At 29.0% G+C, this 20,894-nt stretch overlaps 2 protein-coding genes across 2 annotated transcripts; one reads left to right on the forward strand and one right to left on the reverse strand.

Moving 5' to 3' along the window:
- Positions 1-1,530: 1,530 nt before the first annotated feature.
- Positions 1,531-3,858, forward strand: LOC106764156. Its single transcript, XM_014648388.2, has 4 exons — positions 1,531-1,851; positions 2,500-2,536; positions 3,335-3,418; positions 3,669-3,858. The coding sequence occupies exons 1-4, from the start codon at positions 1,564-1,566 to the stop codon at positions 3,719-3,721; spliced, it is 462 nt and encodes a 153-aa protein (XP_014503874.1). The 5' UTR covers positions 1,531-1,563; the 3' UTR covers positions 3,722-3,858.
- Positions 3,859-8,807: 4,949 nt separating this feature from the next.
- Positions 8,808-14,801, reverse strand: LOC106765145 (CSC1-like protein At3g21620). Its single transcript, XM_014649655.2, has 12 exons — positions 14,475-14,801; positions 13,498-13,846; positions 13,161-13,307; positions 12,685-12,820; positions 12,356-12,457; positions 11,833-11,952; positions 11,601-11,681; positions 10,893-11,233; positions 10,400-10,645; positions 9,873-10,197; positions 9,486-9,719; positions 8,808-9,297 (listed from the first exon to the last, which is right to left on the reverse strand). Exons 2-12 carry the CDS (start codon positions 13,815-13,817, stop codon positions 9,067-9,069), a joined length of 2,283 nt encoding a protein of 760 aa, XP_014505141.1. The 5' UTR covers positions 13,818-13,846; positions 14,475-14,801; the 3' UTR covers positions 8,808-9,066.
- Positions 14,802-20,894: the final 6,093 nt, after the last annotated feature.

The raw sequence follows: 20,894 nt of genomic DNA on the forward strand, positions 1-20,894 counted from the left end.
GAAACAATTTTGATGAGTTCACCCTACTTCATTCATTCAAAGAAACCATAAACAAACTTTTATTGAAATATAAAAATTATAGAACTTGAACATAAATTCAGGTTGTCTATTCTGCTTCANAGNGATATTGGGTGGTTAATATTATAGTTACATCAAGTAATGTGAACTTCTACTACAATATCATGGCAATGTTGGTCAACCTCTCTACTGGAGATTAGGTTAGTGTTCGAGCAGTTCCACTTACACAAAAACTAACAACACACCAACAAGGAACAGGGCTTCAACACCGAATACAACAATGGAACAGGGCTCAACGACGCACACCTACAAGGCCTAAGACACCGACAACGCCTAAGAACTCACACAAACCCACCGCGACATTTAATACTAGCATAAAAATATTTAATAATTTGATGGTCTATGAGTTGACAATGGCGACTGGTGATCCTGCTACGTCGTAGATGAACTTTAATATAAAAGAATAATAAATCTGATAACAATTCATTATCTTTTTTCAGTAACTAAACAATTTATTATTGGACTAAAATTATTTAAACTTAGAAAATTGGAGAACCAATCTTACTAAAGCTTTATATTTATATTTTGGATATGTTCGAAGTCAATGGTTTACTGAGTCAGATTGCAATTCGAATGTTTGTTTTTACATTACAGTTTGTTCTACTCGTTTGTCTATTTATAATTGGAAAGAACTTCATATGGTATCTTAATGTCAAAATTAATAAAAATTAGACTGCTCAAGTAATTGATACATATTAAATGTTATTAACTTAAACATAGATTTGAGTTTTGGATTCATGATGAACCTAACTCATCATAATCATATTTTATCTTAAACTGATAAGTGTTAGAGATAATTTCTCGGTAGACTGATTGTTATGTCTGCTGTTTGCAATCACTTGATATAAGAATAACGTGTGATTATATTTATGACATAATTGACGGTTTAAACCGTTTCACTTAAAATTGACGGTTATACGATATTTTTAATTACTTTATTTGAAAATTAATTATAATATAAAAGAAATAGAATGTGTTAAAGGTACATAATACTAACAATATAAGGTAAAAAAAAGTTTAATAAAAATGATAAGTGAAGGAGTAGACACGGGCCGCTACTCCCTGCACCCCATTAATTTATGAAAGGACTATTATGATCTTATGAATGTATAATAATATATTATCATTTTTGTCTCCTAATTCTTCCTTTCCAATGTTGTAACCTTTTTCTCCTCACTTTGCTCATTCCTATTCCATCTTTTCTATTCTCTTCTCCACCATCTACATGTCCATCTCCTGTGCACCCGTAGACGGGGTATTCTTGCATCGGGAAAGCCCATTATATTTTTGTGTGATTGGATTATGGCCCAAGCCCATGATTTTTTTTATCAAAATCTATTTTGCTAAATAAACCAAAGAATACAAAAGTTAAGCGAAACAAAAGAAAAAGAAAAAACACGCGCGGTGTGACATGTTTGAAGAGCTTAGCTCCACATACTAATAATAATAATAATATTATTATTATTATTTGATTTTGTTTTATCAATGGCCACTCTTCCTTACCGCACTCTTCATCCTCTATCTTCTTCTCTCAGTCCTTCTGCCACTTTGGTTCACCTTTGTTCATGCTCTTCCACAACTTCTCGTTCTCTTCTCCAATTCCCTTCCAATCTCAGACGCAAAGCCACCAAGAAGCCCAAACTGTTTTTGATCGTTCACCCCATTTTTCTCTTTAACGGCGTCGCCACCACTTTCTATTTCGACACCCAAACAGTCATCGTTACTGTTAGTGTTTTGGCCGCCATTGCTCTTTCTCTCTTCCTTGGCCTCAAGGTTCTCCCTTTTCATTCCTTTAACTATGGGCTTCTCTCACTTTACATCAAAACGAAAACTTTTTTATTTTCTTTTTTATATGTAATGTTAGACTTACTATTTCACCATAAGACCCACGTGCATTTAGTGTTTATGTATTCACTTATCAAATATTTCAGAAATGTGTTCACTTTAGCATATCATGCTTCCAATTTTGCTAATTATTTCTTTTTATTGAATGATGTTTCTTCTCTTCAATTAAGGTCGTTACTTCTGCCTTGTGCTTACTTTTTTCTGCCTCAATTTTGGTTTTGGAAAATTGTGGAATGGGAATGATAAATGTGATAAGCGGTCTGATAGAAAACATAGAAAGAAAAGCAATGTAGAAGTGAGTTATAAGAGAAAATTAATAATACACTTATAATTATCTTCTGAAATTTTTGGGTTTTGATTTCATAAAGTGATAAACACTTTTTTTTTTTTTTTGAGAGGGGTAGTGGTGTTGGTGAATGTTGACAGCCTACCTCATTCAGAAGTGTAATATAGTATGCATATGCATAATTGCATCAACATTTTCTCACGGAAGTGTGTGCTACTTTCTAACAGTAACATTATGGGTTAAATTAAAGTTGATACTTCTGTTTGTTAACGAGTGATGGGGTTTTGCAGGGTGATCCGGTGCCTTGTGAGCGATGTGGTGGCAATGGTAATTATCTTTCTGCATTTGAACTTAAACATTGTTGTGCTTTAGTGTTGAATTTTAGGGAATTATTGAGGCTTCAATCATGATGGTAAGAATACAAGGAGCATTTCAGATATTGGTGACGAGGATATCATTATTCATGTGTTTAGGACATTGACTTGAATCATTGTAGTTGGGGAATAATGATTGTTTTGAATAAGGATACTTAGGATCTGCTTGATTGAGCAAATGAGAAAGTGGAAAATAGAAACAGTTTTGGACTAAAGTTGTTGGTCAGAGTTGAAAGGAGATTGTTTTATTTCCCACTCTTTGTGGTGTTTCTATCATATCAGTCAAAGGTGTAGTGCTTTTCATGTGAAAATCTTCACCTCTTATTTTCCACCTATTCAACCAAGCAGTAATTTAGGACAAATTGGTTCTAGTTTCAAAATATATTCCCAGCAACAACATGCTTGACTGTTGTATTTTCATAAAGGGAGTGGCTGGCATGTGCTTTGTGAAAGTTTTTGGATCAGGGTAATCTTTAGAAGTTAGTGGCTAACATATGATCTTTGAATTTTTTGGCTTGATGACTGTTGTGTTTGTCAGCCTCTATATGATACAGAACATAAAGCTTGCACTATTTTAGTGATGGTTATGAATGAGAATTCTACTTTCTAATGTCATTGCCCCTCTCACTATTGTGATTCCTGTAAGTGTGCATTGACCTGCGTTTTTACATTGCATGTGTGAAATAAATGGGAACTTGTTTCAATATCGTTGAAAGAAGATACTATTTTGAATGCCATTGCTGACAAACAGGTGGGACAAAATGCGTGTTTTGTGACAATGGCAAGATGAAGCAAGATATGGGGTTAATTAACTGTAAAGTATGCAAGGGTTCAGGTATATATCTCTGTTGTCATATGCATAAAACAAATTATATCGATTGCATTTTCTTACCTGAATATTTTGGGTGCATTTCCTTTCCTTTACCACTTTTAACGAATTGTTTGATCTTGGTACGTGAAAATCAATATATTGTATTCCCTCAAGGGAAAAATAAGAGATTATACTCTTTTTTTCCATGTTCAACCATGGCTTATTTACTGTCTTCACTGTTCTTTCTGTTTATGCATGTGTTTCCACTCTATAGGATTGATTTTCTGCAAGAAATGTGGAGGTTCTGGCTATTCCCGTCGGCTATGAGCTGTGAAGTGAAATTCCTCTTATATATTAAGACCATCTGTTTTAAAATATGTAAGATCTTGTAACAATTTTACTGTTCATAGTGTCTTTTTCGGTGAATCATTTTAATCAAGTTATTATGAAACCCTCTTAGCTAATTGGTTTTTCCATAAAACCAAACTTAAAAAAGTTAACATACATAGTTTTTGGTTTTTCCAAAAATAAGCATGATTACAATTAAGTTTAATAATACTTTATTATGTCTAGTGATTACTATTTTTTTTTAGTTTTATCTTTTAAAAATTCATTAAAATATTTACTAAAATTAAAAAAAAAAAGTTACCAATGATTAAAAATCACTTAAGGGTAAATAAGAACTCATTAATCCATTTATTTTGATTAATATTTCTTTATACGATTTCTTTATATAATATATCTGATACAAAGGGTAGCATTATGTGGGTTTGATTCAATTTTTCTTTATTTTTATTAATATATGTTACCCACAAAAAATATCATTAAATCGAACTATCTAAAATTTATCTCAAATTAATATACATTAAAATAAAAACTGTAAGAATATTACTGTCTTCTATTTTAATTTCTATAAAAACTTTTTATCTAAATAAAAATATAAAAAAAACAGTTATCATTAAACTTAAATCAAAATTTAGTTAATGTAATAAAAAAAATTAAAAGTAAGATCGTTAAATATGTTAAATAAATAATTGTCACAATTTAGTAAAGGAAAATCAGCCAATTTTTTTATCATCATATGAAAAATGAAAAATATTTAAATATAAAATAAAAAATATTAGACTTTGCATTTAAACTTAATTTAAAAAAATGGAGTCCACATTTTTTGTCTAATTAATTTCTTTGCAAATTACACAGTAAACATTTATTTATGAGCTTCAACATTATTACAACCCAAATGGCAAAAAGTCAAAAAAAAAAAAGGTTTCACCTATGACAATAGAGCAACTACCAATTCGAGATAAATTTCTTTATTTTAAGAGCATTTGTTCTCAAATATGTAAGAACTGTTCTGAAGTTCATAATGTCTTTTCCTGTGAATTTTCTGTGAATCATTTTTCAGGTTATTCTAAAGGCTCTTAGCTATCAGTAAAATTTTGATGATAGTATGAAAAAAAAATGTTATTAATCCATTTATTTTGATTAATATTTTTTATACGAGTTCAAAATATAATATATATATATATATATATATATATATATATAAAATACAAAGGCAAAACATACTATGTATCACTAAATTGTTAAGGTAAGGATCTAAGTTTATCTCAAATTAATATATATTAAAAAATAAATACGGTAAGAATATGTCTTCTAATTTAATTTCTATAAAAACCTTTTATCAACCGATGTTCGGAAGATAAAAATATCAATAAATTAGTTATCAAACTTAAATGTTATTAAATTTAGCATGCCATAACTTTAATACCAATATCAAAAATCAAAACATATTGTAATTAGATTAATTGAAATTCAATGTAATAAAAGAAATTAAAAATATTTGTATTGAAAACAAAAATAGTTAAAACTTGAGAAAAATGACAATATTTTAAATAATTGTCACTGTTTAGTACATGGAAATCAACCCATTATTTATCATCATATAAAAATTTTTTTAAACAACCATAAATATTACACTTGATAATTAAATTGAAAATAATTTTAGAGAGTTTGGTTGATCTCCCATTATTTTCTATTTATAAAAATAAAATAATACAAGATAACCAGTGACACACTATATTGATGATAAATATTATAAATATCCTAACAATTAAATTTTGCATTTAAACTTAATTTAAAAAATTAAAGTCCACATTTTGTCCAATTAATTTCTTATGCATATTAATGTTAACGATAATAGTTTTAATTTTTCTTATGCAAATCACCATTAGCCACTACAGTGTCTAAGTGGATAAGTATAGCAACAAATGATAAGTATTGAATGTATTTTATATTTTTGAGAAATTTAACATTTTAATGGGCAAATCATACACAACATTTTTCATCATTTTCTCCTTCAATCCAACATGTAGAAATTGGTCTTCCTTGTTTATTAAAAGTATTATTCATTTATGATATGAAAAAAACAAACTTCCCCATTCATTTTACCTTCTCACTCTTCTCATTAATTTAAATATTGATATAAGATATTTCTAAATTAAAATGGATACACATTAAGAAGAAATTTTTTGCAAGTCCAAAAAAATATGCTTGAAATGTATTTTCCTAAAAAAGAAAAAAAATCGAAAATCCTAAATTGACAAAGTGAAAGGTAATGCATTTTCTATTTAATGTATAAGTATTTCTTTAATTTGAATTTTAGTTATTTATTTAAAGAGTTGTGTAAAATATGAGATTCAGGTTTAAGATTTAGATGTAATGAATATTTTTGATGGAATTCAGGTTCAATTAACTAAATTTAATCTTCAATTAACTTTTCAAAAATAAATAGGAAAGAACAGAGAGAGGAAAGGAAAGAACAGATAGAGGAAAGGACAGACACTTCACCGCAAAACCATGAAGTCATCACAGATTCACTGAAACAATTCCGAGCTTGTGTATATGAAAATAAATTCTATATTTTAATTTAACAAATCTTCAACGTTTTCTTTGATTATAATACTCACACAAGAAAAGAAGGTTAACAAAATAAAATTATTTTGCTGTGGCGGGGATTCTGATCCTACGGTCCACACGGTGGCTGGCGGAGCAGAACATAGGTTTAATTAAATTGAGTTTTCGCAGCTTTGTACTTTTGGTAAGATGTATCGATATCATTTTTATGATAAGAAGCTGCCGTGTGAAATCTAATTGAACCAAGATAAGTTTTTTATGTGCCGCCACCACCGGTATGTCTGAAATCTTCCATGTTAACGAGCCTAATAGAGTTATGAGAGAAATATATTGCATGTATGTAAAAAAACTTTGATGATAGTATGTAAAAAAACGGTTTTAGTCATGTAAATTTGACAAAGGTAATAGTGTTTAAAGTGGTTTTTTCTTGAAAATATAAGTTACTTAAAAATATTTTGGGTTTAATAATACTTTTTTATTATTATTATTATTATTATTATTATTATTATTATTATAATAATATGCAGTGATTACTATTTTTTTTATGATTTTTATCTTTTAAAAATTCATGAAAATATTTAGAAAGAGTTGTCAATGATTAAAACTCAAAAATATTAAAATATTAATGGTAAAGAAGAACCTATTAATCCATTTATTTTGATTAATATTATTTTATATGAGTTCAAAATATATATATATAGATAGATATAATACAAAGGCAAACATTATATGTATCATTAAATTGTTAAGGTAAGTCTCTAAATTTTATGTTGAATTAATATATATTAAAAAAATAAATACAGAATATTATCGTCTTCTATTTTAATTTTTATAAAAACTTTTTATCAACCAATATTCGGAAGATAAAAATATCATAGTTATTAAACTTAAATGTTATTAAATTTAGCATGCGATAACTTTAATAGCAATATCAAAATCATAGACAAATCAAAACATACTGTAACTAGATTAATCCAAATTAAGTAAATGTAACAAAAAATAATTAAAAATATTTTGTATTGGAAACAAAAATAGTTAAAACTTGAAGGAAAAATGACAATATGTTAAATAATTGTCATAATTTAGTAGATGGAAATCAACCAATTCTTTATCTATCATATAAAAAAAACCTTTTAAACAATATAAATATTATACTTGATAATTAAATTGTAAAATAATTTTAGAGAATTTGATTGATCTGTCATAATCTTCTATTTATAAAAATAAATTCATACAAGAATACATGATATCATTAGGATAAGTCTAGACATAATATAATCATGATAACCCTAAATTAATATAAGCATGATAAATATATGAATTCTAAACATAATATATTTATGATAAATAAAATAATTATTGACACAATATATTAATGATAAATAAAATAAATATCCTAACAATTAAATTTTGCATTTAAACTTAATTTAAAAAATTGGAGTCCACATTTTTATAGTATTATAGCAACAAATGATAAATATTGAATGTATTTTATATTTTTGAGAAATTTAATTAACATTTTAATGGGCAAATCATTACACAACATTTTTCATCATTTTCTCCTTCAATCAAACATGTGGAAATTGGTCTTCCTTGTTTATTAAAAGTATTATTCATTTCTGATATGAAAAAAAAAACTCCCCATTTCATTTTACCTTATAATGGGAAAGACAATAAAGATATTTTATAAATAATTTAAAATGTGATTGATATAAGATATTTCTAAATTAAAATGGATACACATTAAGAAGGAATTTTTTGCAAGTCGATAAAAAGTATGCTTAAAATGCATTTTCCTAAAAAAGAAAAAAAAATAAAAATCCTAAATTGTCAAAGTGGAAGGTAATGCATTTTGTATTTAATGTATAAGTATTTCTTTAATTTGAATTTTAGTTATTTATTTAAATAGTTGTGGAAAATATGACATTCAGGTTTAGGATTTAGATGTAATGAATTTTTTTCATGGAATTCAGGTTCAATTAACTAAATTTAATCTTCATTCAACATTTAAAAAATAAATACTTAATGAATCCGACAAATAACTCCTATTTTAATTATTTGACAATGACGTGCACTAAAATAATTTTTTGAGTTTGGCTATTTTCACATCTAAATAAGGATGTAAATCTGACAAGTGGATTATTTTAATTATTTGACAATGACATGCACTGAATACAATCATTCATTGAATTTGGTTGTTTGCATATCTAATTCCGTTTTCTGTAGACAGAAATAGGTGATACTAAATTTACCTGTAGACAGAAATAGGTGATACTAAATTTACAAACAATGTCGTATAAACAATGCGAGAATCCTTTTAGATGTCAACTTGCAAATAATGGAAAGTGGGACACAAAGCAAACAAATAAATACACTTTTTTTAACCCATTATGTTTTGGACGAAAGAAAGAGTAAAGTATTAAATAACATTAATCAATTTATTCATATATCATCTCATGACAAAAATTAAGTTCTAGTAAAATTTTCACAACAAATCAGAGTCCAAATTTGAACTGAATATTCCTGTTATATACTTGATTGAAAATTCACCTGCCTTTGATTTATATACAGGAAAGGGTAGCAGAGTTATGGTACTATATAGCACTGCTACCAATAGTTAATTTAAGACTATTCGATGCTAGTCTTATTCTGTGCATTAAACATGATTTTTCATCACATCAATCCAACTCACTCACTTGGTCATTTATCTCAAAACTCCAATACCAGTGCCAGTTAATGGTTATGAGAATTGCCACTCAAGGTGACAATGAACCGCTGTGTTTGCTTGGCAATGGTGTGTTCCTTCGGGACTGGCGTTTTGTTTGTACAACTACTGGTTCTTGTTCTTCCCACTTTTCACTCATTACTTCACTGTCACTGTCATCATCACCTTTAAATACAGGATGGATATATGCATTCTGAAGGAACTCTTTCAAATTGAAGTTTGGCTCTCTTGCACGCTCCAATGTGTCCTTCATCATTGCCTCCTGAAGAAATTTAACCAAAAGAGAGGAAATTTAACACGAATTTGGTGAAGAAATGGATGAACTAAGATGCCATGATCAAGAAAAGGATAAAAAAGGAAATTTTAAAACAAAGGGTTTCCTTAAAAACGTTTCCTTTTTGTTTCTTGCATAGTTAAAAGCAGTATCCCAGTTGCAGTATCAAGACTAACCTGTAATGGATGTTTAATGAAAGCAGGTTCATATCGTCCCTTGCAATACAAATGGAATGCTATTGTCAAAACTGGGAGAGTGATGAGCAATGGAGTTGAGTTAGCAGCTTCTTTTGTACTCAATAATCCCATTAACAGAAGCTGTGAGATCACTAATGCAAATATGATACGTCCATGGATATCAGGCCAGAATGCTGCAGCACTCTCATACTCTTGGTTGTAGACATTTATTATCTGCCATCAGATATCGTTAATTAACTTCGATATTAAGTTGAATTATACATAGTAGATAATCATGCTTAAATTTTTCGTGTATGTGGTCAGTTTATGAAAGCAGTAACTAAATGCATGCATAGAAACAGAAACATGTGAAGAACCAACTTTTACCTGATGACGGTATACGACATATGCCAAGCCAAAGAACACTATGATGTATGGAAGAAGAAATGGTGTGACCACAGCATATACAAGGCCAAGTAAGAAATAAAGTTGTATTTGAGGCTCTCCTGTATTGAAACCAAAGGTCCCGGGATCCATTGCTTCTTCACGATCCTTTTCAGTCTTCACTAAGAAGAAATTTTTCAGGTGATAAAATATCAATGGCTTCAACCTTAAAATCTCACCAGCACATCCAGCCCATCCATCTACCATTATGTAAGTTATGAAGAATGTTGCCTTCATTGGAATTGAGACACCAATTGTTATTGGGATTCTGCATACACAACATATGATTACTTTTGATTGAAAGCTATTCAAATGAAAGGATATTTTCTGTGACTGTTTTAGGATTGTCTAAATGACTGTGTTGAGCATATAGTTTATTTAAACTTAATGGCTAACATACATGAAAGTTAAATGTAAATCTGCAGCTGAAGAAGATTAATGATTGTAATAGTAGTACTAGGAGGGCTTACTCATTTGCTGACTGGTGGAGAAATTTATCTAGCTGTTGGAATGCAGTTCCAGTAATTATGCTCCCAAGAAACACATTAATGAACTGGAAGATATAATATCTAGTGGCCGCTCTCCTTTCCAGAGAAGAAGTGCTAATAAAACCTTCGAACTTGGACATTATCATCAATATTGATGGCAGAAATATGAGAAATATCTTCAAAGCAATACCGGGAAGGAAACCTTGTATGAACGCTTTTATGACTTTGCTGGATAAAAGAGAAGCATAACATTAGTTTTCCACCACAGACACCATTAAGATATCAAAGAGCAAAACAAGGTCATCAGTAACATTTTGTTTTTTCATCGGTCAGACATAGAATCTCCAACATGTTCTGGGTTGAATCATAAAAGTAGTTAAAGGTTTTCATATTTATTCTATAAATTTTGTTCAGACGGATATATGTGTTATGCAAAAAGGAAAATAAGATGATATTAAAAATAAAAAATACTTACATTTCAATAAAGGGTTTAAGAAAAGGTACTGCTTTTTCAATGCCTTCAATGTTAGCTAATGACTGAACAAAAGCAATGGGGATCATGAAAAAGAATGTCAGAAAGAAGAAAGCTACAGCAACTATAAGCCTCCTTATTGTGAGTGAAACATATGGTATTGCCATGTTGTCCCAATACACATCACGAGGTTCTGGAGCCCACTCTGTCAACCATACAGTTGGATTTCTGGACTGTTGAGTTTGTGCACAAACAGCTGCACCCCAACGAGTTCGGAAGGAAACAAAAGCCGCTGGCATTATATATTTAGGATTCTTCATCACCTTATCTTTCTCCAACTCTATCTGAAAATGCAGAGGAACATCAAACTCAATCGATGATACAAGAAATATAGGGATATGGACGTGTATAATAATGATGATCATAAGCAAATATTTGTATTTCAAAGATGAGAAAATTTTTTGTCACTGATGGAAAACACCTTCTATTGGTATAGCTATGAAGCCATTTTAAACAAGTATGCAAACACTACTGATATTCTGTTTTAGGTGTACGAAAATCATTTTAGATAAGTATATGCCTACCATCAGTGTTACAGCACGATAATTAGCTCAGATCTCTTTCATCTTTTTTTCTTTCACAGTTGACAGTAGAACAAAATTTCTTTTTAGTTATCAGCATAGTAAGATAAACACAGAAAGCACTGCTTACTTCTTTTGATAATCTGTTAATTTCATCAGTATAAAAATCAATTGCATCCACTCGATCACCCCAAAGACCGAGAAAACCAGTCTGCAAGCAAGTACAAGATAGTGGAGTTATATAGTGCAGGAGAAAAAGAAATGGAACGCCTTTAGAAAAATAGAGAGAGTTTTACACTGAAATTTAAAAAATGGAAGATAATTCAGAACTCATAGGAACCAGGCTATTGAAAATAGCGTACCTTTTTAAATGGCCTTGTAGATTGATTTCTAGAATATTTAAGTTCATAGTAGTCAAGCCAATTCTGCGTTTTCTTCTTCTTAGAAACTAGACTAGAAAGTTTCTTTGCATTGTGAACAACCTGCAGGCATATCTTTAAAAGTAAGGGGAAAAAAACAAAAGTACTTCTTTGCATTGTGAATAGTGCATTTAGTATACTAAATTTTGGTCATTGACTCGATCATGCTACAGTTGACATAGGTACCACCTCAAAGTTTCTAGTCAATATGTAATCTATAGCTATCAGAAACAAACAGAAGAGGAAGTTTGTCAAATATACTATGAAAAGCTATATTACACTAAAATTTACCCCAACTAAGAAATAACTATCCATTTGAACACAACGAAAATTAATGAGGATACAAGTTATAAATGGTAAATATTGTTAATGTGATACACTCAAATAACAAAAATCATATTACAAGCTCTGAAACAACAAAAATAAAAAAATAGGCAAGTGTGATTATGGTAAAAAAGGATCAGACCTGATGAGTGAGATAGTGATCTGGATGGTTGACCAAAAAGAAATGTTCCACTAGCTCACTAACTGATTCATCAGGATCAGGTGGTACATTTCTGACAAGTACCTGCACAGATGTAAAGGACAGTTTACTGTCACAAGTTTTTCTTCTATATTTATGAAGGTGACGGAGGTACAATGGATCGTTACTTGAAAGAAGAACAGTCCTTTTGATGTAAAAAGGTAGGAGATATGTGGACTTCAATAATCTTAGGATATAAATCCTGATTACAGAAACAGTGGTTCTACGAGTATGAACTTAATGTCTTGTTAAGATATAAAACTTATTCTTACTGTGAATTGGTCTGGACGGCGTCTTTCTGATGCTAGAAAATGCAATCTCATTGTTGCAACTATTTGATACTCCCTTTTCAAGATATAGCATGTCCAGAAGGTAAAAGCATAAGCCATTACCAAATGAGTCCAGAATCTGCAATCCATGTAAAAAGCATTGGAAGATAATCATGCTTGTTCGAAAAAATAGGCAGTTACTTCAAAAGAGATTAAGGTTCTGGAAGGATTTATTAATTTGTTTCAACTTGATTTAGATGATTTTCATGGACTACACCTCAGAGATGTATATACTAATTCACCCAATCTACAGCAGGGACAAAAATTAATTTATGCAACATGCTAATACTAATGTGAAGTTCTTTAAATTAACAGACACATATCATTAGAAAGTTCATATTAGATGAAATGGTATATAAAAGGCAAAAGAAAAGTAAAAAATAAAGCAAACAATCCAACCGGGTGAAAAGTGTGCATACCTATTTGATCCTGTTGGAATATTTGAAATTGAAAGCTTATCTATCTGACTATAAGTCAAATTGGAACGCTCCAAGGTGCTATTTGTCCAATTGACAGGAACCATAACAGAAAACGCTAGGAATGCAATGGGTACAAATATTTTCAGCCTGCATTTCAATCAGGTAAGAAAACACAGTAAAAAAATCAAGAGACATAAGCAATGTTGGAGTTAAAAACTGGGAAAATTCTAAAAATTAACTACAGTTGGAAATGAAGGAAAAACCAGATGAGAAAGCATGAAAACAATGAATGGTTGAAATCCACAAATGCCACAAAGAATGATTGATCAGAACATACCCAAGTAAGTAGATCCTCAAGTAAACAGCAGAGTCCAATCCTGCATGGTCAATTAGTTCAGGTTCTGGCATTTGCAATGCTGCAGGCATCCAGCTCAGGAACCTTGCATATGACTTGAAGTCCAAATTGACAAACTTGCTGACAAATAACCCTGCTTGCAATGGACTGCTCCTTAAACCCTTCAAATACCATTTTGGAAAATACACCCTATCGTTTATAGGCTGAATTCGAAGTACAGCAAAAGCCAACAAGAAAGTAAATGCACTCAGGATGTTAATTGCTGCGGCGAGTCCTATATCACTCAAAGAAGCCATGAGCATATGGCAACTTAGAAAAACGAAGCTACTCCCTGTAAATTATACAAATAAGCATGATGTCAAAATCGACACATTTCTTTATAAGCTTGGAACTTAAAAATACAACCTTATTTTGCAGCAGTGATCGGTGGAAGACAAAGCAGACAATGACAGAAAGATTTAACATCTGATTTGAAATAAGAACTGTGTAAAACTGATTTTCCCGTGATGATATAGACAAAAAACAGAATTATAATGTTAAAAAAAAAATTGTGAAGTGGGAGCGGCTGAAAAGTCACAGTCCAACCGAGTTTTCTCTTCCCCCAAAATTTCACCCAAAGTCATAATCAAGTGAGGAAGTAAGTACTAATCAACCCTTCCACCCCCAGAATCTCTCGGTGGTCAAACTATTGTCCACTTCCAAACAAGATAATGTTTTCTGTTAGGCATAACCGATCATGATTCTGAATTCCCATTTTCCATGCAAAACCAAAAATTAAAGCCAAAACTTTATGACATGTTTGTTCTTCTAGCCATCTCAGCCACCAATAAACAGAAAACACAGAATTCAACACCCAGAAAAATTCAGCATTAGAAACCATAGCAACTAAAGAACAACGAACAAAAATGCCTTTGAATATCATTATCACACAATAGATCCACACCGGTAGGGTACATTACCTTGTCTGCCACAACAAATTGTCCGAACAGAAAGAGAAAGAAAGGAGAAAACGAGCTGAAACAAAAAGGCCAAGAGTAGTTTTTCAACACAATTGAGATTTTCACACTGCCACTGTTAGTTCAACCGGCCACAGGGAGAAAACCCAAAAGCCAGAAAGTCAGCAATAAGCAAAAGTTACAAACTTTATGGCATTTCTTTTCAAAGGGGTGCGTTAAGGATTTATAATTTGTAGCGGCACGTCTTAGTCAGGTGAGGTAAGATTTGTGCCTACTCATCATATACATTATGTCGACCATTCACTGTATACAATAAATCCAGCATGTAAAATAATGAAAAACAATTGAAAACAAAAACTTTAACTACAAGAAAATTGGATCGATAAAACAGTAAAGCAAATTTGGATAACTTCATGAAAATATGGTGATAAAACAGTGAATCTCTTGCAATTAGTTTTTTGATTTAACCTTTTATAGTATGATCTTGTGATGGTAACAAATATTAAGAAATTAAAATAAAACAATTAGGATTTTCAATTGATAACATTCTGACATTGAATTGTGTTTGGTGGCCGCACATGGCACGAGGTGGTGGGGTCGGAGAGAAAGAAAGAAAGAGATACTCTCTTTGACGTTTCCTTTCTTTTCCTAACGGCTACTATCTTTTTTATTTTTTTGTAATTGTTAATTCACTGTAACAGTTTTAAAAGCCATGGCCAGCCAAACAGAGATTTTTTAAAAGAAAAAACTAAGAGTTTGATAATCTACAGTTAGATCATTAAAAGCTAGCTTATTTAGTCTTAAATAGTGGGTTTGAATTCAAATCTCTTTATTAATTGTTTTAAATATTTATAAAGAAAGTTTTGTGATTCATATTAACGTTATTTAACTCTGATGATTGTCTTCCATAAAATATACATATAGTTCATCGTAAAAAAAAAGTTATTTTTTTTTTAAGAAAAGGTATGATTCCTTAAATGTCGATGGTGCTGTTATGAAAGAATAAATTTATGTATTTTTTAAAAAAGAAAAAAGTAAAAAGAAAATAATGTTATATAAATATAAAAATTTTATGCATCATTTTTTCTTTATGAAAGGAAACCAAATAAAAAAAACAGACACGTAAAGTTGCATATTAAAAATTATACTGGACATAATTTTTTATTTAGTTGAAGATGTGTATAATCTCATATAATAATATACATCAAATTTTATATTCAACACTCTTTGTGTACGTGTATTACTTACTATTAATGCAAGTTATATACGTAACTTCGACTCTGTTATTTTAATTTAAATTGTGACGTCTTTTTTATATTTTTTTCAAGAATTATAATATTTAGATAATATTTTTTTACAACATTTGAATATTAATTACGTGTTAATACGTGGTCAAAAAATATTTCACAATCAATAATAATAATCATAAATATTATTATGAAGTAAATCTTGATCAATTACATATTAACACGTAATCAATATTTAAATATTGTAAAAAGAATATTATCTCAATATCATTGTTTTTTTCAACTCTTGTATTATTGAGACTTAACTCAGTGAAGAATTTTGATTTTACAGTGACACATCCCTCGATTTTCGTTGGTACAAGCTTTAACGTTTGCAATAGACACAGGCCCACATGATGAATATTGAAAGCAGTTATTGAGATAAGTTTTAAGTTTACAATAAATGTATGTTTCCATTGTCAAGTGTCTATTAAACAGTCCAGGAAGCGTGACCATAAAGATATTATTTTTAATTGAATAATCTAATTCGACATACAACACTATGATGTTAAAATGAGTTTTAATTGTATTTACTATTTTAAATCTTATCTTTTTAATAATTTATGGACACACAATAATGAAAACGTGTTTTCTAAATCATAGCAAATTGATAAGTCGAAATTCTAAATATGATGGTAAACTGTAAAAGATTAATAATAACCGCAACATGAAAAAAAAAAGACTTGTTCGCAAAAATTTGTCTAGCATAAAAATATATATTTATTTTTACGTCATATTTAAGTCAAACAATAAAATTTTCAATTACGTCTAGAGATAAATAATTAATTAACAACCTAAGAATACATAAGAACAAGTTTTAATAATAACGTGGCGAACATAATTTAATATGTGTTAGCATTTTTTCAACTTAAATATATTTTCTTAGTTATGAAAAATTAATTTATCGGAAATGAATAAACCCCTGTTCAAAGTATTGATATTTAACAACCTCAATTAATATTTTACACCAAATTAATTAATAAATATTGTATGGCAAACATTGGAAAACCTAACTGAATAAATAAGAATATCTTTATAAATATAAAATGTCACCTAAATTTCTTTTAGATATATTATAATAATTATAATCAATTAAGGTTTAAGTCTATGCCGATAAAAAATCCATTTGTGAATTTTTAATTAAATTTTTTTATTTATTAAATACTTAAACTTTTTTACATTTTATAATTAAATTCTTGTTATATATTTTTTTTATTAATTAGATGATGCGACTATTATTTTATGTCTCCTAATCTTACTTTGTTATTTGTATGTGTTAATCAATATAAGGCACTAAACATATCAGGTAAGAAACTAATCAATCATTTTTGTTTTTCATTTATGGTAAGAAAACGACAGTTTTTTAGCTTTTGGTCTATCCATTATGTATGGTGTTTGATTTAGAGAAATGTTAGTTTTTATAGAAATTATTGGTTTGTGTGTGATCTCTTTCATGTGAGATTTGATGTAGTTAGGAGACAGGCTTTTACGTAGTTGGGACTTGGGAGGCCCAATTCAGTGACATAAACTGGGGACCAGCCTTGGGAAGTTCTGGGCCACCATGGCCCAAATTGTTGAAGAAATGATTGAATGCAGAAAGGGAAATGAGAAAAGAGAGAGCCAACAGAGAGACAAGAAAACTGAATGGACAAATTAAGGATTGATTGTAACACTTTTGGAGGGTAGGCTTCGACCTTCTTTCTTCTGAATTGTCCTTTTGTTTATAGCCAAAAAGAGAGCTGCCATGATTCAGAATCACAACAGCTCTTAGAAAGTGGGTTTTAGGCCTAACTCAATCTCACAAAACCGGCTTATAAGATGAGGTTTGCACCTTATCTCTAGTCGATGTGGGACTTCCAATACACCCCCTTCACGCCGAGGTACAGACATCTCGTGCGTGATAGTAAAAATTGGGTGATCCAATACTGACCCGACAATGGGTGGAATAGAAAGAGAAATGTCCACTTAGATCTCACTATGATAGGCTTCTGTGGGATGAGTTAGGCCTAAAACTCACTTCTAACAAGAGCCACAGAAACTCAATTCCAGTAATGTGATTAAATCATTCATTAGTTTTAATCTTAAAGTTTAAGTGTTTTAAGAAGATTTGTTCATTGTTGATAAAAGGGTTAAATATGTTTTTAGTCCCTATACTATGGGCCGATTTTGGTTTTAGTCCCTCTTTCAAACTATGGTACAATTTAGTCCTTCAACTTTAGAAAACTCTGGTTTTAGTCATTTTTACCAATTTTTTTTAACTTTATTTGCTGTTTCAAGCACGTTTCATTATAGCATTTGGATTGTTTACACTGTTTGACACATTTTTGCTTCAATGTTAACTGAGAAACGCATTTGAAACAACAAATAAGGTTAAAAAAATTTGGTAAAAAGGATTAAAACCAGACTTTTCTAAAGTTGAAGGACTAAATTGTACTATAGTTTGAAAGAGGGACTAAAACCAAAATCGGCTCATAGTATAGGGACTAAAAACATATTTAACCCTTGATAAAATGTGACATTTTTATACTCTTGTTATGTTTGTGTTTAACTGCTGTGTCAACTTCAATACTTAGATGGTTTTAACTTTAGCATCCTTAATTTGTGTGGAAATTTTGTTGGATTACTGCTAAAACGTCATTAGAAAGAATAAGCATGTTATCTAACATGTCAATAAGGGTGAGAAAGATCTAGTAGTTGTTGACAACAGTAAGTATGAAGGTGAAGTAGAAGACAGTGAGAATGAAGAAATTAATGAAGGTCCAGAGCGTTCATCCAGTGACTTTTTAAATTCTTACATACCAAGCTGCAGAGGTTTCATCTATTTTTGTTCTGTTTCACTTTCACAACAAAATATTGATTATCTTTTTGACTCATTATCATTAATACGTATTTCTTTGATAAATCTAAAAGAGAATTAGATGAAACAATTACGAGAGAATCAAAATTTGCTACCAGCAAGACTGATATGGTAAAGAGACTCAAGTACTTCATCAGAGTGCTCAAGTTAGATTTGGGAAGTTCAACTCTTAGCCATCCATTACATGAAAGATATATTTTCTTAAGATTTGCTAAGTACAGTATGCCATTTGGAAATTTGCCTTACAAGTTGGTCCCTGGGAGTTTTTGGATTTATTGAAATACTATTCACGCACAATGTGAGCCAAAGTTGAAATAAAAAACATTAGAAAGCTGCAAAAACACAAAAATTAAAAAGAAAAAAAAAACTTTTGAACTTTCCTTAATGTTATCGGAAGATCATATAATAAGTTATAATCGATTATCTTTTATTTTATTTTGTATATATGACTATCCAGTGATCCAACGGTCAAATATTATTAAAACATATAAATGAGTTGATTGATGGTTAGAATGATTAATTCTAAAAGTTTATCTTAAAGATAAAATATGGTTACTTATCATAGGTGATTGTTATTCAAAAGTCACATCGAAATTTATAAATATTAGTTTGAAGCAAGGAAATAAACAATTACATTTATTAAACTATTAAATTTGTTGGATCAAATTGACTTTGATATAAGAGTATCTTATAAATGTATTCTATACACAGATTACACGAATGACTACAATAAAATTCAAGGTGAAAGAATATGTTTAGGAAGCTTAAACAACTTTATAGATGCTGAACTCAACCTTACACTTCAAAATAAATTTATATAATTCATTTTATTTTATATTATATTAGTTTTAAAAATTATCTTTTAAATATATTAATAATTAATCACATTTATTTTATCAATTACCAATTAATTTGCCGTGAAATATTCCATCAAATTACCAATGAATTTATAACATTTTTTTTAAAATTCATAATCAAAAAATTTAAAAACATTTGAATTATTGATAAATTTTAAAAAGAAATTATAGATGAATTTATTGTCAATTTTGAAAAAAAAAAACATTATCAATAGATTACACAAAGACAATTTATACCAACAAATTTCTTAACAAAATTTTATTATTAAAGTTTAAAATAAAAATTTTAATGTCTATCTTAATTACAAAATTTAATAGCAAAAATATTCATAATAATAAACCTTCTAAATTATCAATTAATTTTGTTAATAAAATTATTATCAGCATATATTTACATAGTAATACAAATATTAATGATCGATATATTTATCCATACTTAAAAATTTTAAATTCATTGATAAAATTTTATTAATAAATTTTGTTTTATTAATAAATTTTTTGTCATTAATAAAATTCTGTGATAATTAAATTTTTTATAATAAATACTTATGTTTGGTTTTTCACATTGTATCACTATGCATCCATCTAAAATTCTAATTTTAGCACTGTTTTTCAAAACTAGCTGGTGACTAGTTAATAAACTATATTTTATCTAGCTTCTTGCTGATAAGCTATTTTATCTAACTTATAGTTGGTAATAAGTTCAGAATTGACAAGTTAGTTTATTTCAATAGAAAAAGTTGATAAATAAGCTAATAAATTATTAGCAGATGTTATAATTATATAAATGAAATTTAATTGTTTTAGAGAAAAATTTTCATTATGTAACTATAAATTTAAAGCTTTTAAAATAATTAAACTTTTGATAATTTTTTTACTATTTTTATTTATTTTTTAAAAGTTGTATAATGTTTTATTTATAAATTAAATTATACCTTTATTTATTTTCGAATATTTAAATCTTCTTATTTTTCGATTTGAATTACTGTTACATTAAATATGTTGTTTAGAAGTTTTATTATATGTAATTTTTTTATATAGCATAATAAATTATTCTAAGCAGACTAAGGTTTTTAAATTCAATAACTTTGAATTATTTTATAAAATCATTTTTAAAATTAAATAATTTGAAATAAAATAATTTAAATTTAATATATTTTTTTAAATGGTAAAATGTATCAACCAAGATTAAAAGAATCAATGCACTGGAGTGAAACCAATCTCTCCACTTATCAAGGAAGAGAATATTTCATCAAAACAAATGCAACATCTTAGCAAATATCGAATGAAAAATGAAAGTTTAACTAATGATTGCAAAAAGAAGAGTTTTAAGTGTTAGAATATAATCAGTTGGTAACTTCATGGATTTATTGTGCAGAGTCTCACTCAGAACACAATCAAACTTTAATTTATTTTAAATATT

This window comes from Vigna radiata, chromosome 6, assembly GCF_000741045.1.
Source record: "Vigna radiata var. radiata cultivar VC1973A chromosome 6, Vradiata_ver6, whole genome shotgun sequence".
Classification (NCBI taxonomy): domain Eukaryota; kingdom Viridiplantae; phylum Streptophyta; class Magnoliopsida; order Fabales; family Fabaceae; genus Vigna; species Vigna radiata.

Excerpts from the sequence above, each read along its gene's own strand:
- LOC106764156 (XM_014648388.2), top strand. The coding sequence starts at position 1,564 with ATGGCCACTCTTCCTTACCGCACTCTTCATCCTCTATCTTCTTCTCTC. Across the intron at positions 2,537-3,334 it reads TGAGCGATGTGGTGGCAATG|GTGGGACAAAATGCGTGTTT; the intron begins GTAATTATCTTT and ends GCTGACAAACAG. Across the intron at positions 3,419-3,668 it reads TAAAGTATGCAAGGGTTCAG|GATTGATTTTCTGCAAGAAA; the intron begins GTATATATCTCT and ends TCCACTCTATAG.
- LOC106765145 (XM_014649655.2), bottom strand. The coding sequence starts at position 13,817 with ATGCTCATGGCTTCTTTGAGTGATATAGGACTCGCCGCAGCAATTAAC. Across the intron at positions 12,458-12,684 it reads GCCGTCCAGACCAATTCACA|GTACTTGTCAGAAATGTACC; the intron begins GTAAGAATAAGT and ends ACATCTGTGCAG. Across the intron at positions 11,682-11,832 it reads CTACAAGGCCATTTAAAAAG|ACTGGTTTTCTCGGTCTTTG; the intron begins GTACGCTATTTT and ends ACTTGCTTGCAG.